Raw genomic sequence first — 21,313 nt, forward strand, 5'->3', positions numbered from 1 at the left:
ATTTTTTTAGTCTCGTATCTGACCCCTTTATCATTTTAAGACTTTAAGTGAATCATATTTGAAAATAGTCCCGTAAATAAAACAATTTCGCTAAAATGGTCCTCCGGTGCTAGAGTCGCCATGCTGACAGCCGTTGCTACGTGGCGCTTACACGGCTGATATGTTATTGCCACGTAGATGCCACGTTGAATGACTATTTTAGCGAAAACATTTTCCTTGCAGACTATTTTGAAACATAATTCACTTATATGTCCTAAAAATGATAAAAGATGTCATATACGGGACTAAAAAAATAATTTAGCAATACATTTTGTAAAATTAAAAAAATTCCACGTGTCGCTGACATAACATTTACATGGCAATGACATGTCAGCCGCGCCAGCGCCACGTTGGCAACGGCGGACCAGTGTGGTGACTACATCACCGGAAGACCATTTTAGAGAAATTTATTTACTTACTGTACTATTTCAAACATGATTCACTTAAAACTGTAAAATAATAAAGTAGGTCACAAAACTAGAAAAATTGTTTACCCTAATTTTTAATATTGTGTCTAAAAAAATTTATATAAACTTGGCGGATGAAGGAAGTAAATTTATTCAAATATATTCAAACTACTTCAATACTATATTGATGATTGATTCGGGTTGCATACCGACTAATTTTAATTCGTTGGATTAAAAATTAATTAATCATTGAATTAAAATTTAATTTAACGATTAATATAACATTAAAAGTTAAAATTTTAGATTCATGTCAGCACTTTACGACTCTTAAAAAATTATATTTATGCTTATATTAGATAATTACATTCAACTATTAAAAGAATTAAATGGTATTAAAAAGATTATAAAAAAAAGTAATTTCAACTTAATGATAATAAATTATAATATATATATATATAGCACACACTACTATTTCAATAATAATGGACAGTGACGAAATCAGCAATAAAAATCCGGAAGAGGACGGCAAAATATTGAGTCAGTGTTGTTTTCTTATTCATAGTATACTTTAACAAAAAAAAAAAATGAAAAATTTAAATGTAATGGAAAAATTTTCAACAAAATTACATAAAATTTAATATTTTTTTACTATCAAAAAATAAAATTTAAAGCCTAATAAAAGTATAAATCAACAAACGAGATTTTTTACATTATAAAATAAAAAATCAAGATGAACAAATTACTATAAAATATATAATTTATTATTTTTACATTAAAAGATATATATATTTTGAGAGTTGGGATCAGCTAACCCCTCTAGCCCTTCGTAGTTCCGCCCCTGATCATGGAGCTAGTAAAATAATACCAAATACACAATCAACAATTCATAAAAAATAAAAAAAGTACAAGAAAATTATAACATTGGGTAATTTTTTTTTTCGACATAATTTTCAATATATATATTTTTTATTTTTTTCACAAAAGTTAACATTCAATATAAAATATTATTTTTTTTATTATCGACGTAATTTTTTCAAATTTAAATAGCAAACAAACAAACCATAAAACACTCTAACGTAATTAATTTCCATTGTAAATTTGCTACATTCAATTCCTAGGTATCCTCATGAACTTGATGTCTTCAACAAGACAATCCAAAGCAAGAAATGAAGATCCACCATGGCCAACACTTTTTCGAGCAAGTTTTGCCATCGCATCGGCTTTCTCCGAGAACTCCTCCTTCCTCGACCCCATAAGCTCCCTAATCATCCCCTCGATTACACGTCGATCGCACTTATCCTTCATGTCCAATCCCAACTTCCAAACCTCTTCCACAAATCTACTGTTCACCTGTTGGTCGACAAAATACGGCCAGCAGATCATCGGTTTCCCCTCAACGATACTTTCTAGAGTCGAATTCCATCCACTATGCGTAAAAAATCCTCCCACTGCCGGGTGGGCTAAAACCTCCTCTTGTGGGGCCCATTTAACGATAAAACCCCTCTCCTTCGTATTTTTCAATAATTCTAATGAAATCTCGTCGAATTCCGGAATGTTGTCTTCGACAACCGAGTCAGGCCTTTGGACCCACAAGAATCTTGTCCCACTATTAATGAGGCCGTGCCAGAGCTCGACGAGCTGTCGTTTGGTCACGACGGCGAGGCTTCCAATGCTGACGAAGAGAACGGATTTCGAGGGTTGCGAATCGAGCCAGGAGATGCAACTCTTGTCTTCTTTCCAGATGCTTGTCGATCGGTCTTGAGGTGGCGGCGATCGGGATTTTAGGTGGGTGTGGAGAGGCCCGACGGCATAGATTTGTGGGGAGATGTTTTGGAACTGAGATAAGACGGGAGCCTCGAGTTCTTGGAAGGTATTGAAAATTAGGCCTTGAGCTAAGGGGATGTGCTTGGCCTCTTTGAGGACTAGTTGAATTATCGGGATGTTGAGGTCGTCAGTTCGGTAAAAGTTGGGGAGATCACGGCGCCGGATGATACCTTCCATGCCCGGTATCCCTGGAACCAACTTGTCCAAGTCGTCGTCTAAAAAAAATACAACGGTTAATTGGAGAAACAACGCAAAATTAATTGTTTTCAATTTTTATGTGAATTTTATTCAACGGTAATTTCAAAACAAAATTCATTGAACAATTTGAACATTGATACTCAGTGGCGGATCCAGCCGGATCTTTAAGTGGGTGCACGTCCCAGATAATTTGTCCACATTAGCTAGGCACCAAATTTAAGATATTATATAATTAGTAAGTAATTAAAAAGTGTATTAGTAAAAATAATTATAATTTAATAAAAATAATTATAAATTTAAAATTAAAATGACTAAATAGTTTAGTTAAAATAAGAAAATTATGAATTTTAAAATATGATTAAAAATTATATTTATATTTAAAAAATAAAATGACAAATTAAGTGGAATAGATGTAAATAAAAAGAGTGAACAAATTATGTGGAACAGAATGAGTAAAATATATAAATTATAATTATCTTTTACGTGTTTTTATATATTAAAAATGTTTCATTACATTATTATTTTTAGTTAAAATTGAAGAAAAATATATTTGGTTTAAAGAGTTGCTGTAAAAAAAAAAAAAAAAAAAAAAAAAATTGAAAAAATTATCAAATTAATATACTTTGTATCTGATGCTGTCATTTGAATACAAAACACAATAGAATGAAGAATATTATCATTTGAATAGAGAGTACAAAAATATTTTTATTAGAAGTATATATTATATATAATTATTTATTCTTTTAAAAAAAATTCTAAATGAATCTTTAAAGTAATTATATAAATGAATGAATTTATCATTTAAGGGTATGTTTGTTTGGAGGTTTAGATTAGATTTTCACTATTCATCCCATTTTTTTCCTCCAAAAACATCAAATCAAACACCTATTTTTTATTTTTTATATTATACTAAAAATTAATTTTACATTCAAAACATCGCATCAACACCTATTTATATCACATCATACAACTATTCAAATTTAAAATTTTTACTATTCAAATCACAACTTAAAATCCAAATCCCAAACAAACACACCTATATATATATATATAAATTCAAATGGGGTCCTGTGACCCCACTTCTTCAAAGTAGATCTGCAAGTGTTAGAGCACCCGCATCGGAGGAGATGCGCCACGTTACAATTTAAAAAAAATATATATATATGCAGATTCGTTGCTTACTGGCATCTCTAGCTTTTACTCTGTTGCCCTATGTTTCAATTTAATTGGAACACATGACACTTATTATATATATATATATATGATATATATTTTTTAATTTATATTGAATTTATTGTTATATTTAAATTTTGTAATATTTTTATAGTTCATAATATTTTATATTCTACAAAATGATACCAATATTGAATATATTTTATCAATTTAAAATTTAAAATATATAAATACAAATATTATATAATTATATTGAACAAATCAATATTAGTAAATTTAATTTAATTTATTACATAAAATATAATTATAAATTTTAAAACAATTAAATAATATAAAATTATATTAAACAATAAATATATTTAGTTTATAATTAATTATACATACATAATTAATAATAAGATATTAATAAAATTTGGTTAGATGAATAATTAAGTTATTTGTTCTTATTTTAATTTTAAATATTTATATTGTAATTGCAATGTAATGTAATGTAATTTTTTCTTCAAAAACTTAATTATTTTTTATATTTTATTTAATTAACCAATAATAATTATAACAATAAAAATACAAATTTGATATTACAATTACAATTTAAAAATAAATTAAAACTAAATTTAATTAAATAATAAATAATATATCTTTTTTTCCATAATTTTTTAATAAATCAAAATATTGACAAATAATAATATAATATAATATAGTATAATAATTAAATAAATAATTAATACTACAAATTAAAACTATAATTAAAAAATAATATATATAATATGAAAATAAAAATTTATTAAAAAATTAGGATGAATATCTTTGTTGTGAATATAAAATAGAAGAAAGTATCTTCGCTGACGTGGCAGGGAGAGAAAATGACGTAGATAAGAAAAAGTAGTGGAGATAGCCAATGGTCTTAATACTCCGAACTATGTTAAATCCTGTTATTTTTGTCATCTAAATTTATATATATTTTTTTCTTTATAGTTATCAAAAATACTATTTTTTTTTTAAATTTTTAATATAATTTCTTTTTTTTTTATCTATTTTTTAAAAAACTTATTCTCGATCAAAATATAATAAATTTCAATCACGGAGATAATATATATATATATATATTTTATGACGTAAGAATATTGCAAACAATGATTTAAATGATTTATTAAGGAAGTTTTTAAATCCGCAACTTTGCAATAAGAAATTCTCCTATCACAAATTGTCAACGTTCCTTTTGAGTTAAATGATTTAATCCCCTAGAGATGGAAATCTTTTATTTTAATTTGAATAAAAAATAATATTTATAATATATTAAATAACAAATTTCGAGTGTGTTCCTTTGTGACATCTTTTTTTAGTTTTTACGGTTTAGATTTCATCAAGTTGTGTAAGAAAATATATTCTTCTAATTTTATTACAAAATATTATAAAAGTTTTTTTTTTAAAAAAAAATAAATTTTCAAATCCAATCCAAATTTTAAAAAATAGTACATTCTAAATATTTAATTTGATGATTTCTTATAATATATTCTTTTAAATAATATAATTACAACCTAATATTATAACAAGAGAAACATAATTTTCACAAATTAAAGGAAGTCAAAGAAACACAACCATAAAAATAATACTTCATTCGTCTCATATCTATATATCCATTTATTTTTTATACGGAGTTTTAAAAATATTAATATTATATTGGGATAAAGTAGAAATAAAGGTAAAAAGACTAAATTAATCCTATTAGTATTGTATGATATAAATGTAATGACATTTGTGCAATATATTGTAAATTAAAATGATATTTGTAATGTTAGGTAGATAATACAATTACTAAAAAAAGAAATGAATATTTTGCTATGGGACGAACCAAAATAGAAAAATAAATAGATTGTTCAAGGACGAATGGAGTACTACTAACTGAATATAAATATGCTCCTAGTTAGTATTGACTTTGTGTTCTTTGTATGAATATATTTTTTATGGTAAACTGTTTTTTCAGTCATGTAATTGGACCCCTTTATCATTTTAGTCCCGTAAGTGGAGCCTGTCGCAAACTAGTCCTATAAGTGAAAAATTTTCGCTATTTTAGTCCTCCGGCGCCGGAGACGCCCGCGTAGCTCGCCGGAGGTGTCGTGTACGCCAGGTGTCCCGCCAGGTCAGCGACACTTGGCGGACACGTGGATTTATTTATTTTTTCATTTTTTTTTATTTATTTTTATTGGACCAAATAAATAAAATAAAATAAAATAAAATACAAATAAAATTAAAAATAAGTTTTAAAAAAATTAAAAAATCCACGTGTCCGCCAAGTGTCGCTGACTTGGCGGACACGTCACCTCCGGCGAGCCACGCGGGCGTCTCCGGCGTCAGAGGACTAAAACAGTGAAAATTTTTCACTTATGGGACTAGTTTGCGACAGCTCTACTTACAGGACTAAAATGATAAGGGGGTCGAATTACGAAACTAAAAAAACAATTTACACTTTTTTTATTGGACGCAGATGACTTGCTAATCCAATCAAATCAATATGAACCGTGCGCTGATTAAATAAATAAATCAACATATGATAAGTATTTCATAAAAAAACTATATTCATAGTGCTAATTGATCAAGTCAAACATATTATATAAAGATAATCAATATATAGTTTTATGTTGTGTTATGAGAAATTATATACTGAGTTATAACATAATATATAGTGCATTATAAATATACTATGATAGTATAAAATATATGTTGAATATTTTTATATGATATGCTAATCCGATCAAATCAACACTACTGATTTGATTGAGTCAACACCAGATCCACAATCTTTTTTATCTTATGTATGAAAAATAATGATATCGGATAATATAAAAAAAAATATAATATTTTGTATTAAATTATTGAATAGAATATATATTATATATAGTGTTAAAATGTATTTCTTATATTTTTGATAATATTTATAGATAATTGTGACACCTAAAAATAGATTGGAAGAGATGATTATTGCAAATAGTTAGAATAATAAATCAAACACAGTGGTTGTGTTCTTTTGTGGGTTTTTAATAATTTTACTGTTCAGATTTTTTTTTTATATTATATTAAATATCTATTTTACATTCAAAATATCACATCAATATTATTTGTATTACATTAAACAACTATTCAAATTCAAATTTTACTATTCAATTTTTATTGTATAACTTTACAATCTTTTTATTGACGAAATGGATGTGGTCATCACTTTTTTTATTATTATTATTAGTACGATTTTCGATAAATATGAAGTATAAAAAATATAAGATTTGTTTGATTATAATTTTTTCGACACGATTCTCAATATATATTTTATATTCTTTCAAAAGTCAACCTTCAATATAAAATATTTTTATTTTTATATCATTAATATGTTTTTTTATGTCTCACATAAAAATTTTAAAAAAAAATCTTCCAAATAAAACACTAAACAAACAAACCTATAACATATACATACACTCTTATAATATATAATATATATTCTATTTATTTAAAAAAAATAATAATAATGTAATATAATATATTATTTTTTATATTAATACACAATTTTTATACCTAATATTAAAAATATATATTCATGTAAAAAACACATGATGAACACTTATATTTTTGTTTCAATTATTAGGTGAAATACCTATTGTATTCAATATTTTACACGACAATTTAATATAATTTTAAAAAATAATACTCTCTATTCGTAATATTTAGTCTATTTTGACTTACCGTGAGAATAAAAAATATATATTTTTTACTAAAAACAAAAAAAAAAAAAAAAAAAAAAATAGTTGAAAGAGAATTTGATTTGTATTTAATTATTATTATTATTATTATATAATATTTTTGAAATCTAGATTATATTTTTATTAAAAATCATAAAAAATAGTACTCTTTATGTTTCAATACAATAATTTTATTTATTATTTTTGTCTGTCCCAAAATAATAGTGTTATTTTTATAAATAACCATATCACTGTAAAATTACCCTTACTTTTTCATTTTTATTACACAATTGTCACTATTTTTTATACTAATATATTCACAAGGACAAAAAAATCTTTTACTTATACTTTATACCAACTACCAATATAATATTAATATTTTTTAAATATCGTGTCTAATCCAATTAAGACTATATTTATATTTATGGTACGAAAGAGTATTAAATAAAAACATAAAACAACGAAAACCCATATGCTGCCGAGAAAAACAATGGCAGACAGAACCCAAAACAAAAACACATGCAGTAATCCAATTAACAAATAAAACAACGACACATCGAAAAAATAAAATAAAATAAAATAAAATAAATGAAAAGACAAAAAGAGGCTTCTTTTTTATGTTTTCAAGAACGTTTTTTCTTTTTAATCAAGAATATTTGTATTTAAATAATATTTACTTAAATCTATTAGGACAAAAAGTTTTTTTTTGTTTTTTTAATTAGGTTCAAATAGTAAAAATGAAAGGTGTATTTAATAAACATAATAAAAAATAAATATTTGATATAATATTTTAAAATAAAAAAACAAAATAATGTCATAATTCATCAATCTCAGTACAAATTATGTTACCATTTTTTTTCCCTTAAATTTATGTCTAATTTAATTATAATATTTTATTTTATCCAACTCTAAAGTTTTCATTTACTTGTTGTGTCATTATATTTATTATTAAAAATATATTTATATCTATATAATTTTTTGTACAAATATCATTATAATACTATTATAAGATATGAATAAAAGTATTTGTGTAATTTTTTCTTAATTTGTACTATATTTTTATATAATAATTAATATTAAAAAATCAACACTAAATAGGACCCTTCAAACTGGAAGGAAGTGAAAATAGTATATAGTAATAATTTTATTATTCATATTTTAATAATAATAACGAATTTATTATTTTTTTTTAGCATCACATTTTTATTAATAATTTAATTACAATTTTATAATATTTAAATTTATATATTTTTATTATTTATTATAAAATAAAAATATTTATTAAATATGAATGCATTTATCTCCAAATAAATTTAGATAAATATTGGTTGGAGGATATATTTTTTTTAAAAGAAAAATTTAAAATATATATGTGTAATGAGAGTCAAAAATGTCGTCCTGCTCACTGACCTGGGAATGGAAACTCTCCATCTTCGATGAGCTTAGGCATACACAGATAACTCCACAGCCCACACGGACTGATCGTGTCAAAGTACAGCAGCGGCACGCCGACGTCGCCGGCAACTTCAGCCGCGAAGGCGAAGATCCCGTCGGCGATCAGGCAGCTGACGGAATCCGGCGACACCATCTGCCGGAAAATAGGCGAGGCCACAGCTTCCATGGATTCGATGAGGTTCCCGATTTGGTCCGCCGTCCGAGGGTTTTCCTCCGGCAGGCCGTCGGGGACGGTCTGGAATTTGAGATTGGGGTATTTGGCGTAGTAATTGGCGGAGGTGCTGCAGGCGAGGAGGCGGCGGTGGACGTGGTCGGTGTTGATGAAGGTGACTCCGACGCCGGCGAGGCAGAGGAGCTCGGCGAGGTTGAGCATGCAATTGAGGGGGCCCTGGAGAGGGAGAGGGAAGATTAGGACATGGGGAGCCATTGGAGAGCTCTGATTCGGCATTTTCGGGTTCGAATTTAAGATTTTTGGAATTTAGTTTTGCAGAAGGAAACCCTAGATTGACGAGGAAGACGAAGATGAAGATGGGGAGAGCAGTTTTATATTGGTACGGCACTGTGTGTTTGTACTCTTATGGTTCTTTCTACTAATTACAAAATTATATATTTATATTTATATAATTTCTATCTTTTTCTTCTCTACGCTACGGGCGTTTGGGAGAATAAAATTGCTGTAGAAAAGTCAACAAAGTTGGCTCATCTCTCCCGGCAGAAATGAGTTGTAAATTCACCACCTGTTTATTCGTTTCAGATCATCCCCACAATACAATATTCCTATATTCTAATTGTGTTGTATCTATTATCTTCTCTCATAATATAATTTTGATTGGGGTCCAAGGACGTAGGCAAAATTTTATCAAACTTCGTTAAATTTGGTGTTCTTTATTTTATTGTGGTGTATTAGTTATTTGGCAGTTATTTGGCAGTTATTTATTGTGCTTTAATTTTGTTGGGAAAATTCTGTCAAAAAGACTATAAAAGGTCTAAGAAAATTGGGTTTTAAATGAGCCTCACGTCTCCTCCAATTACCTGGGAATTTTCTTCAGTATTAATTGGGTACGATATTTCGCCGATTGTGTAGGGCTAACCCGTTTTTCACAACAATTGGTATCAGAACCCAGGTTGCTGAGTATGCTCTGTGGTCGCAGTTAATCTGATCTTTCACATCAGAAAAGCGTCTCGGTTAAGCTGTCTTTATTGTGTAATTTTTTTTGTTAATTAAACACTGGAGCAGGAATGGCGGAAAAATCCGGTGAAAAATCAACTTCATATTCAAAGTCGTTGGTGACGTCGTCATCAAGAACGATGGTCACGAATGCCAAATTCGACGTCGAAAAATTCGACGGTACCAATAATTTTGGTATGTGGCAATGCGAGGTGTTGGACATTTTGTTCCAACAAGAGTTGGACAGAGCGCTTGCAGAGAACAAACCGGAGGATGTTGATGATAAAGACTGGACGAGAATCAACCGTCTGGCGTGTGGTACAATCTGGCTATGTCTCTCCAAGGAGCAGAAGTATCCATTTATGAGAGAGACGATGGCGCACAAATTATGGAATGAACTGGAGGACAAATTCACGAAAAAGAGTACAGAAAATAAGCTCTACATGAAGACAAAGTTGTATCTCTTCCAGTATTTGTCAGGTACCACTATGAACGAATACATAACTAGATTTGATTCTCTAGTTACCGATTTGCTGAATTTGGATGAGAAGATAAATGATATTGATAAGGCATTGATACTGATTTCCTGATGAATATGAACATATAATTGTTAGCATGTTGATTGGGAATGAAACAATTTCTTTTAAGGAAGTTACTACTGTTTTGTATTCTAACGAGATCGTGAGGAAAGATAAGTTAGAACACAGGAGTTCGACTGGTGAAGTCCATTTTGTCCGGGGTCATAACCAAAAATACAAACCGGTGAGAAGAGACAGATCCCAATTAAGAGGCAGAGTAGCAAAAGATGAATGTGTCTTTTGCCACGAGAAAGGACACTTGAAGAAAGACTGTCCCAAGCTATAAAAGAAAAAGGGAAAAACAATAGCTGAAGCATGTGTTGCTGATAATAATGAATCAGATTATACATTAGCATGTGCCTCATCGGTGACTTGCAGTGACGACTGGCTGCTGGACTCAGGATGCTCATTCCACATGTGTTTCAGGAATGAGTGATTTGTCAATTTTGAAAACGTTGACGACGGAATTGTCTATCTAGTTAACAATCAACCTTGCCAGATAACTGGAGTTAGTTCGGTTTATCTGAAGAACCACGATGGAACAGTTAAAGTGTTGACAGAGGTTCGGTACATACCAAAGTTTGCCAAAAACCTCATTTCAGTGGGAGTCTTGGAATCTAAAGCCCATTCTATCGGCATTCAGAATGAGATTCTTAAAGTGATCTCAGGAGCACTTGTCGTCATGAAAGGTAAAAGAAAAAATAACCTGTATCACTTTCAGGGCAACACAGTGGTTGGCGTAGCAGTAGCAGTATCATAATCAGATAAAGAAGATGAGATGACCAAGCTCTGGCATATGAGACTTGGGCATGCAGGTGAAAAATCCTTGCAGACTCTGGCAAAGCAAGGATTATTAAAGGGTACAAAGACTTGCAAACTTATTTTTTGCGAGCACTGTGTTCTGGGAAAGCAAACGCGGGTGAATTTTGGAACAACAATCCATAACACTAAAGGCATTATGGATTACATTTACTCAGACGTATGGAGACCAACCAAGATAGCTTCTTTGGGAGGAAACCATTATTTTATAACGTTTGTTGATGATTTTTTCAGGAGAATATGGGTATATCCAATGCGAACTAAAGACGAAGCTTTCAGCAAATTCCTCGATTGGAAGAGAATGATGGAGAACCAAACCGGGAGGAAGATTAAAGTGCTTCGATCTGACAATGGTACGGAATATCGAAATGACCTTTTTTTCGATATTTGTAAGAAATAAGGCATCTCCCGACATTTCACAGTACGGGTTACGCCACAACAAAATGGGGTGGCCGAACGCATGAACCGAACCTTGCTGGAGAAAGTTCGGTGTATGATGTCTAATGCTAATTTGGGCAAACAATTCTTGACTGAAGCGGTCACATATGCAAGCCATCTGATCAATCGACTACCATCAGCTGCACTTAAAAGCAAAACACCTTTGGAGGTATGGTTTGACAAACCTGCAAATGATTATGATTCTTTACGTGTGTTTAGATCTATTGCATATTATCACATAAGAGAATCAAAGCTAGATCCAAGGGCGAGAAAAGCTATCTTCATAGGGATATCATCTGGAGGAAAAGGATATCGCTTATGGTGCCCAGATATGAAAAAAATGATCTTTAGTAGGGATGTTACTTTCAACGAATCAGAGATGTTAAAGAAAGTAACCAAGCAGCAGACAGAGAATACCCCCAGCAGGTGGAGTGTTCTTCCAAGGAGGTGGAGTTCCAGACATCTATGACTAAACTTGTAGATGATCAACAACTGACGATGATGGTTCTTGTACTGAAGAAGAGCCCGGAGAAAGAGAGGTTTTAACCTAAGAACCTCAACAGCAACAAGATTTACCAATTGCAGTTAGGAGGCCAAGAAGAGAAATTCAGAAACCTGCTCGATTTCAAAGTATGGTGGCCTATGCACTTCCTGTTATTGAAGAAGGTATACCACAAACTTTTCTTGATGCAGTGCATTGTTCTGAAAAAGAAAAGTGGAAGAAAGCCATGAACGAGGAAATGCATTCCCTTGAAGCAAATCACACATGGAAGTTAGCTGAGCTACCGAAGGGAAATAAGACAATTGGTTGCAAGTGGGTCTATACTCAGAAAGAAGGATTTCCCAATTGTAATGACGTCCGCTACAAGGCAAGATTGGTAGCCAAAGGCTATGCTCAAAAGGAAGGAATTAATTACAATGAGGTATTTTCTCCTGTTGTAAAACATTCCTCTATTCGTATTTTGTTGGCCTTAGTAGCGCAGTATGATTTGCAACTAGTTCAAATGGATGTACAGACGGCGTTCTTACATGGTGATTTGGAGGAGGAAATCTACATGACTCAACCCGAAGGATTTAAGGTTGCTGGGAAAGAAGATTGGGTATGCAAGTTGAACAAATCGTTGTATGGATTGAAACAATCTCCAAGACAGTGGTACAGACGATTTGATCAATTCATGACCAGCCTGAAGTACACCAGGAGCAGTTTCGATCACTGTGTATATTTTTGTAAGCGACCTGATGGATAGTTTATTTATCTTCTTCTCTTTGTAGATGACATGTTAATTGTTTCGAAAGATAGAAGAGGGATAACAGATTGAAGTTCCAACTGAGCAAGGAGTTTGAAATGAAAGATCTCGGTGAAGCAAAGAAGATTCTGAGTATGGAAATAACGAGAGACAGAAAGAGAGGCACATTGTGCTTGACCCAGAAGCAATATTTGAAGAAAGTACTAGAGCGATTTGGCATGACTGACAAAGCCAAACTTGTTCCTTATTCAAATGCGGTTGGTAGCTTGATGTATGCGATGGTGTGTACAAGGCCTAACATTTCACATGCAATTGGGATCGTGAGCAGATATATGCATGATCCAGGCAGAGAACACTGGCAAGACGTGAAATGGATTCTAAGGTATATCTTGAAAACCTTAGATTTTGGATTGATGTTTCAAAGAAATAATGATACTGGTCAACATGTAGTTGGGTACTGCGATTCAGACTATGCAAGAGATTTGGATAAACGACGATCAACTACTAGTTATGTGTTCACTCTTGCAAATGCACCATTTAGTTGGAAGTCGACCTTACAGTCTACAGTTGCTCTATCAACAACAGGGGTTGAATACATGGCCATCACTGAGGCTGTTAAGGAGGCAATCTGGTTACAAGGATTACTGGATCACTTGGGAGTCTGTCAAAAACATATTACAGTGTTTTGTGACAGCCAAAGTGCTATTCATTTAGCAAAGAACCAAGTATATCATGTTGTCGGACGGAGGTGGAGACTATCCCGCATCTCTTTATTGGTTCGGGGGTTGCCTGACGAGTATGGGAGCACTTTGCAGCGCTGTTCAACCTATCTTTACCGGAGACACATACACTGCATCTACTTGTGTCTTCGTGGCGGCTCTCCTCGGCGCACCCTCAGAGTATCAGGGCGTATGTTCCGTTGTTGATTTTTTGGTTCCTTTGGATTGCTCGGAATGATGCGAAGCACAGGGGGCTTCGGGTATCCTCCGAGAGGATCATCTGGCGGATTCATACACATTTGTAGACTCTTTGGCGAGCTAGGATCCTCTTATGTCGACATTGGGCGGGTGACTTTCATATTGCCGAGGGGCTTGGACTTCGTTACCCCCTCCGACCCCTCGGCCCCCGATCATGGTGCGATGGGAGGCACCCTCTCCGGGATGGTTCAAGCTTAACACCGATGGTGCTTCGCTTGGCAATCTTGGCACAGCGGGTGCGCTGGTATTATCCGCGATTCAGTCGGGGCGATACTCATTGCTTTCCAGACTCCGATTCCACGGGCGACGAACACTTTGGCGGAGCTGACAGCGATCCAGACTGGGGTAGGGATTGCGATTGAGCGAGGATTGACGCCGTTATGGATCGAGACAGACTCGATGGCATGCATATCTCTGATCTCCTCCGAGACGAGCCACTGGACTCTCCAGCGCTACCTTATGCATGTTCGACTACGACTTAGGGATTCGACTTGGAGGATATCTCATATATATCGAGAGGGGAACTGCGTAGCAGATGCCTTAGCGACTTTGGCGGTTTCCCTCCCGATGGAGACGGTGCTTCTCCCCTCAGATATTCCTTCTTTGCTTCGAGGCCTCTTTCGAGCGGACGCCGATGGCCTTCTGTCCTTCCGTTTCAGGTAGTAGGCCTTTCCCTATCTTTGATTCTAGACTTAGCATTGATTGTTGTTACTTAGACTTGATCACTTAGTATTTGATTTATGCCTTCTTTAGGCTAGATACTTACTATTAGTTGGTCTTGTCTGTTTGCTTTACTGAGACTGTATAGCTTGTATTTAGAACTACGTATGGCTTGATCCCGTTTGGGTACATAGGCAGCCCATCCGGGCGCAGCCACTGCTATATAGTTTTTTTAAAAAAAAAATAATAAAAAAAACCAAGTATATCATGCCAGAACAAAGTATGTTGATGTACGATACCATTTTGTGCGGGAAATAATTGAAGAAGGTGGAGTCAGGGTGCAAACGATTAAAACCACTGAGAATCCTGCAGATATGTTGACAAAAGGTGTAACTTGTATCAAGTTTGAACATTGTTTGAACTTTATAAATGTTCTAAAAGTTTAAAGATTGGCGCTGAAAAGCGCATTTGGAGGCCCTGTCATATTTTATGTCGTGAGAGTTTTGAAAAAGATCTTTGGATGGGATTTTGAGATCGCCAAAGGTGGAGATTTGTAGAAAAGTCAACAAAGTTGGCTCATCTCTCCCATATCGCTTGCCGAAATGAGTTGGGGGTGAATTCTTCTATAAATTCACCCAATCTCCATTCATTTCAGATCATTCCCACAACACAATCTTCCTATATTCTAATTGTGTTGTATTTCTTATCTTCTCTCATAATATAATTTTGGTTGGGGTCCGAGGACGTAGGCAAAATTTTGCCGAACCTCGTTAAATTTGGTGTTCTTTATTTTGTTCTGGTGTGTTAGTTATTTTGCAGTTATTTATTGTGCTTTAATTTTGTTGGGGAAATTCTGTCAAAAAGACTATAAAAGGTCTAAGGAATTTGGGTTTTAAGTGAGCCTCGTGTCTCTTCCAATTACCTGGGAATTTTCTTCAGTATTAATTGGGTATGATATTTCGCTGATTGTGTGGGGCTAAACCATTTTTCACAACAATTACAGATAAATAAAAGTAAATGTTGTGATATAAGTCTGATTATATCCTAAAATTTAGGGATATAATTTGGATATTATATTCTAAATTTTAGAGATAGGATTGAGATATTATTGTCATAGACTTAGACTATAAATATCTATGTATTTTCATTTTAACGGGCGCCTGCGTACTTTATAGTAAAATTTCTGGCTTGGTAGCGCCCCAAACGTAGATCATCGTGATCGAACTGGGTGACCAAATTCTTGTGTTATTTTGTCTTTGTTATCTCATCTGAATTTCCTAGGAATTTCCGTAACAAGTGGTATCAAAGCCCGGTTTGTTGGTAAGGTGAACTAGGAGGCATTGGATATTGATTGCGGCTGTGGGAATCCCTTGTGACTTGCGGAAGTGCCTTGTGTCGAAAGTCTTGTGACGGTGTTGGGTCGGTCTCGACTGGTAAGTCAGGCAGCGGGTCACCCAAGGTAGGCAGGGAAGGATAAGGGCTTTGGCAAACGCAGCGGAGAAGATATCCGATGTGCTCTCATATCAAGTGAGCCTTGGGTTTATTTGTGGGAGTCAAGATGGATGAAGTCGAGTATAAGAAGATCGATAGGAAAACGATGAGTGCGGTTCGACTAACCCTTTGGGAGAATGTCTCGACTGAATTTAGATTTGAGGCAAAAGGAATGGGTAAAGATCAAGAATTTTCATAGTTGAAGCGGAAGAACAAGGACAAGGAAGATGCAAGTCAGGTGGTATGTGGAACTGTAAGGGGAACTTGAAACGAAAGTGCGGGGCGCCGAAGAAGGATCAGGGTTCGGCAAACACAGCTGAAGAGATATCTGATGTGCTGATTCTGAGCGTCAGCAGTCCAATGGAGTCATGGATCTTGGTCTCAGAAGCGTCATTCCACTCATGCAGTGATTTGGGAATCATGGAATCCTATACCACAGGTAATTTTGGTGTTGTATATCTTGCAGATGATGAGACACTTAAAATTGTAGGTAAAGGAATGATTCGAATCAGAACACCGAACGGTGGGAAGTGGAGATTGGATGACGTGAGCCATGTTTTGGGTCTGAAACAGAATTTGATTTCCGTTGAACAATTGGATGAGGTAGGTTACTCGACAGTTTTTAAACTAAGTCGTGGAAGGTAACCCAATGATCCATTGTGGTGGCCCAAGGGAGAAGAGATGGAACTCTCTACATGACGAAAACCATGTAAGACGGAAGTAGTCCCGTGGTCATAAATAATTACACAAATTTATGATATTCTTGTATCGGACACATGAGCGAGAAGGGGATAAGGGAGCTCATTTCAAAGGGAAGATTGTCAGGTCTCAAGTCCGTCGATATTGGAGTATGCGAGGCCTGTATCTTTGGGAAGCAACGAAAGATGGCGTTCTCAAAGGGTGGGAGAGACCTGGAAAAGGAAAAGTTGGAGTTGGTTCATACGGACCTGCGGGAACCAGCTTTTGTATCGACCCTTGGAGGCTCACAGTACTACCTCGTGGTCATTGACGACGTTACAAGGGAGGTATTAGTATATTTCCTTAACTGTAAATATGATGTTTTTGATACCTTTAGGAGGTGGAAAACACGTGTAGGGGGAGTAGTGAGCCGATTTATGAGCAATCCTGAAAGACAGTCTAAGGTGGTGACCTTAGATGAGTTGAGGTTGTGTTCAACTTCAATTGGCCTCGATGAGTGAAAAATGAGGCTTGGTGTTGTCATTGCTGATGGAGTATAATGTTGAAGTGGAAGATGTAATAAATCTTCAAGTGGGAGATTGTTGTGATATGAAGTTTGATTATATCCTAAAATTTAGGGATATAATTTGGATATTATATTCTAAATTTTAGAGATACGATTTGGATATTACTGTCATAGACTTAGCTTATAAATATCCATGTATTCTCACTTTAACGGGCGTCTGCGTACTTCATAGTAAAATTCCTGATTTGGCAGCGCCCCCACACGTAGATCATCGTGATTGAACTGGGTTACCAAATTTTTGTGTTCTTTTGTCTTTGTTATCTCATCTTGTTTCCTAGGAATTTTCGTAACAGTAAAAATAAAAAAACACAGTTATTTGAATGAATCGAATAATAATAAATAATTAATCAAATAAAAGAGAATTTTAACGAATGAGAATTAATGAAAAAATATTTTTGATGATAAATTATATACGATATGGTGTAAGATTATAATATTTTAGTACAAAAAAATCGTAAAAATTAAATACTTGAATAATAAATTGAATGTGATTTTCGTAAAATTGAAATAATATAATTTTAAAAAATTATAAAAATTAAATAGTATAAAAACAAATAAGAAAAAATTAAAAAATAATACTGTAACATTCATTTCTCTCCATTTTTCGTGGATATGAGAGAGAAATGAAATAAAAGAAATAAAAATAATTTATTTCTAAAATTTCTATTTCTCTGATTCAAGCAAATAAGAGAAATAAATGTGATTTTCATTTCTCTGTATCAAACACCTAAATATAATACTCCATGTTATGTAACGATTATAAATAGAGAAAATAATACTCCCTCTGTCTTATATCTATATATCTATTTGTTTTTTATACGGAATTTTATAAATATTAGTATTATATTATGATAAAGTAGAAATAAAGATAAAAAGATTAAATTAACCCTATTAGTATTGTATGATATAAAGATAATGACATTTGTGTAATATAAATATTTTTTATGGGACGTACCAAAATAAAAAAATAAATAGATTGTTAAGGCACGGAGGGAGTATATATAATTAATAAATAATTAAAAAAATATATTAGGAAATTAATTCGAATAAAAAATATATACTATTAAAATTGTACAAAATTTACTTATATTTTCACAAAATTGCGCAAAATTTACTTTCAAAATTGCATCCAATTCTCTTGTAAGTTAAAAGAACCTTATGTGAGGGTTGAACCAATGAAAATATTAAAATAAAAAAAATAAAAAAAATTATTTATTAAAAATATTATATTATATAATTAATCTTTAGTTATAAAATATAACATTATATTCAAATGATTCATTAACTAATTTTTTTAATATATATGTAAATAATTGCATATTAATATTAAAATAACTAATTTAATTCATTAATATTAAAAAATGATTGATATAAAATTTAGAATGTGACTGAAGTGTATAATAATTTTATTGAAAAAGAAAATGATAAATAAAGTGAGACGGACAAAAATAAAATAATGGAAAAATAAGAAGAGATGGAAGAAGTATAAAGTTTAATTAAATATATGTTGGTAAAATTGTCCGTAACTCCCATGTCGTTTCGAAACTCAGCGTAAATCTTATATATACCATAACGTCTCCTTATAATTTCAAAAATATTGCATGAAACCATTTTTAATATTTTTTATGTGATGAAAAAATGTTTTTCTATTTATATTTTTTTCCATGATGGATGTTTCATGTAATACTTTTTAACGCATAAGAGGACACTATGCAATTTTTTAAGTACATAAAGAATTTATGCTGAATTTCGAAATTATAGGAAAATTATGAACAATTTTACCATATATTTTTAATAAATAATCAAAAGATTTATTTACTTTAAACATTATCAATAGTAGTAGTATTTGTTTTGCAATTTTCGGTAATTAGAAATAGTCCATTAGTCTCGCCATAAGGTATATATTTATTTTTGCACAGAATTTAAACGATAATAATATTTTAATTAAAATGAATAGTTGAAATAGTGTAAATATAATTTTATCTTTATTTTTTGGTAAAAAAATATTTATGTGATGATAAAGTTGAAGTATTTATGTAAAATAGTAAAATCATAATTACTTTTTTAAAACATATATATGTTAACATGGAGTCAACGAAAAAATATATATATATATACATTAAAGCAGGACAAAGAGAATATAGAGTATTTATTTTTCTTTACCCACCTCACTATATTACTAATAATGTAAATTTAAATCCATTTATATCAATATTGTTATACTCCGTTCGTCTCATAAGAAGGGTTTCATTTTTCATTTTCGTCCGTCCTAAAACAAATGTATCATTTCTTAATTTAGTAATTGTACTACCTACCTAACATAATAAATACTCTTCTAACTTACAATAAATTACATAAATGTCACCACCTTTAAATTATACAATACTAATAAGGATATTTTTTCATCTTTTTTAGTACAATACAATATAATACTAATATTCATAATTTTACGTGCAAAAAACAAATGTTACTCTTTATATGAGACGGAGATAATATTAATTTTTATAATATGTACTCTCTCAGTCCCAAAACTATGATCTTATTTGAGTTGGGCACGAAGTTTAAAAAATATTAATATTATATTGATAGTTGATAAAAAGTATGAATAAAAGACTTTCTTGTCATTGTGAATGTATTATTATAAAAAGTAGTAATATTTGTGTAATAATAATGAAAAAATAAGGATAATTTTATGATGACATAAGTATTTATAGAAATAAGACTATTGTTTTAGGACAGAGATAAAAATGATAAACAAGACTATTATATTGTTACTTCCAAATTATTTTGGGCTTCGGGAGATGACAAGCAACCCAACCTGAGTATTCGACGGGCCGGCCCGAACAATTCAATTCGGCCCAAAGCTATATATAGGGATGAAGACAAATTCAACTTAGATAAGGAAGAAATTGGAAAAATGGGCAAAAACTTGTTCCTAAAATAATAGAAAAATTTAAAAAACATATAGAACAAGTAAATTTATAACTATTTAAGGAAGAAGCCAAATTCTAGAAAGTGTAGGAAATTCATATTTTTCCTAAAATCTTTTATTTGCTACTTTCTACTCTCTTGTTTTTTTCTTTCTTTTTCATATGTAACTAGTAATTAAATTTTTGTTGCAATTCGAATAGTATATTTTCGTGCAAGATCGGCTCGTATACTTTCTTGAGTAGATTGAATAATTCAATTGATATCGATACCGACAAATCCAAATCGATTAAGCCGTCAATATAGATTTTAGTGATATCAACGGTATAAAATATATTACGATCCAACATTAAATACTTTTTATGTCCCATTTCAAAGTAGTCTTTTGAAGTTTTGTAGTAAATTAAAAAATAAAGGTATTTTTTTTTAGTGGAAGTGTTTAAGAAGTTTTGACATTTTCGCTATTTGACTTTATGCATAAATTAATTATATGTGTAATATTATTTTTGTAATTTAGGTAAAAATTAAAGGTATTTTGGTATTGGTGTATGATTATTTTTACTTAAATAGAAAAAAGAAATACATGGAGCAGACGGATGAAAATAATAATAAAATATTTTAAATTGGAACAAGATAAAATATATATTAATTTATTTATTTTCTATTTTTAGGGACATGATTATTTATAAATTGATTTTAATACAAAATATTAATTTTTTAAAATTACCAATATAATAATTAATTTTATCGAATACAAAGAAAAAAACGTCAACTGAGAACAGAAAATATATAGACTAGTACTTTTAGAAGAAGCAAAAGTAAAATTTATTTTTATTAAGAATATTGTATTTAATATTTATTTTTTTATTGAGAATAAAAAAATATATATATACAGACGGCCACTGAAAGAACACATCAA

At 31.4% G+C, this 21,313-nt stretch overlaps 1 protein-coding gene across 1 annotated transcript; it reads right to left on the reverse strand.

Annotated features, from left to right (window-relative positions):
* Nucleotides 1–1,426: 1,426 nt before the first annotated feature.
* On the reverse strand, nucleotides 1,427–9,583 carry LOC127243886 (7-deoxyloganetic acid glucosyltransferase-like). Its single transcript, XM_051264108.1, has 2 exons — nucleotides 8,780–9,583; nucleotides 1,427–2,485 (listed from the first exon to the last, which is right to left on the reverse strand). Exons 1-2 carry the CDS (start codon nucleotides 9,270–9,272, stop codon nucleotides 1,554–1,556), a joined length of 1,425 nt encoding a protein of 474 aa, XP_051120065.1. The 5' UTR covers nucleotides 9,273–9,583; the 3' UTR covers nucleotides 1,427–1,553.
* Between the last annotated feature and the right edge of the window lie 11,730 nt (nucleotides 9,584–21,313).

This window comes from Andrographis paniculata, unplaced genomic scaffold (genome assembly GCF_009805555.1).
Source record: "Andrographis paniculata isolate CXL003 unplaced genomic scaffold, ASM980555v1 Contig98END, whole genome shotgun sequence".
In the NCBI taxonomy this organism is placed as follows: domain Eukaryota; kingdom Viridiplantae; phylum Streptophyta; class Magnoliopsida; order Lamiales; family Acanthaceae; genus Andrographis; species Andrographis paniculata.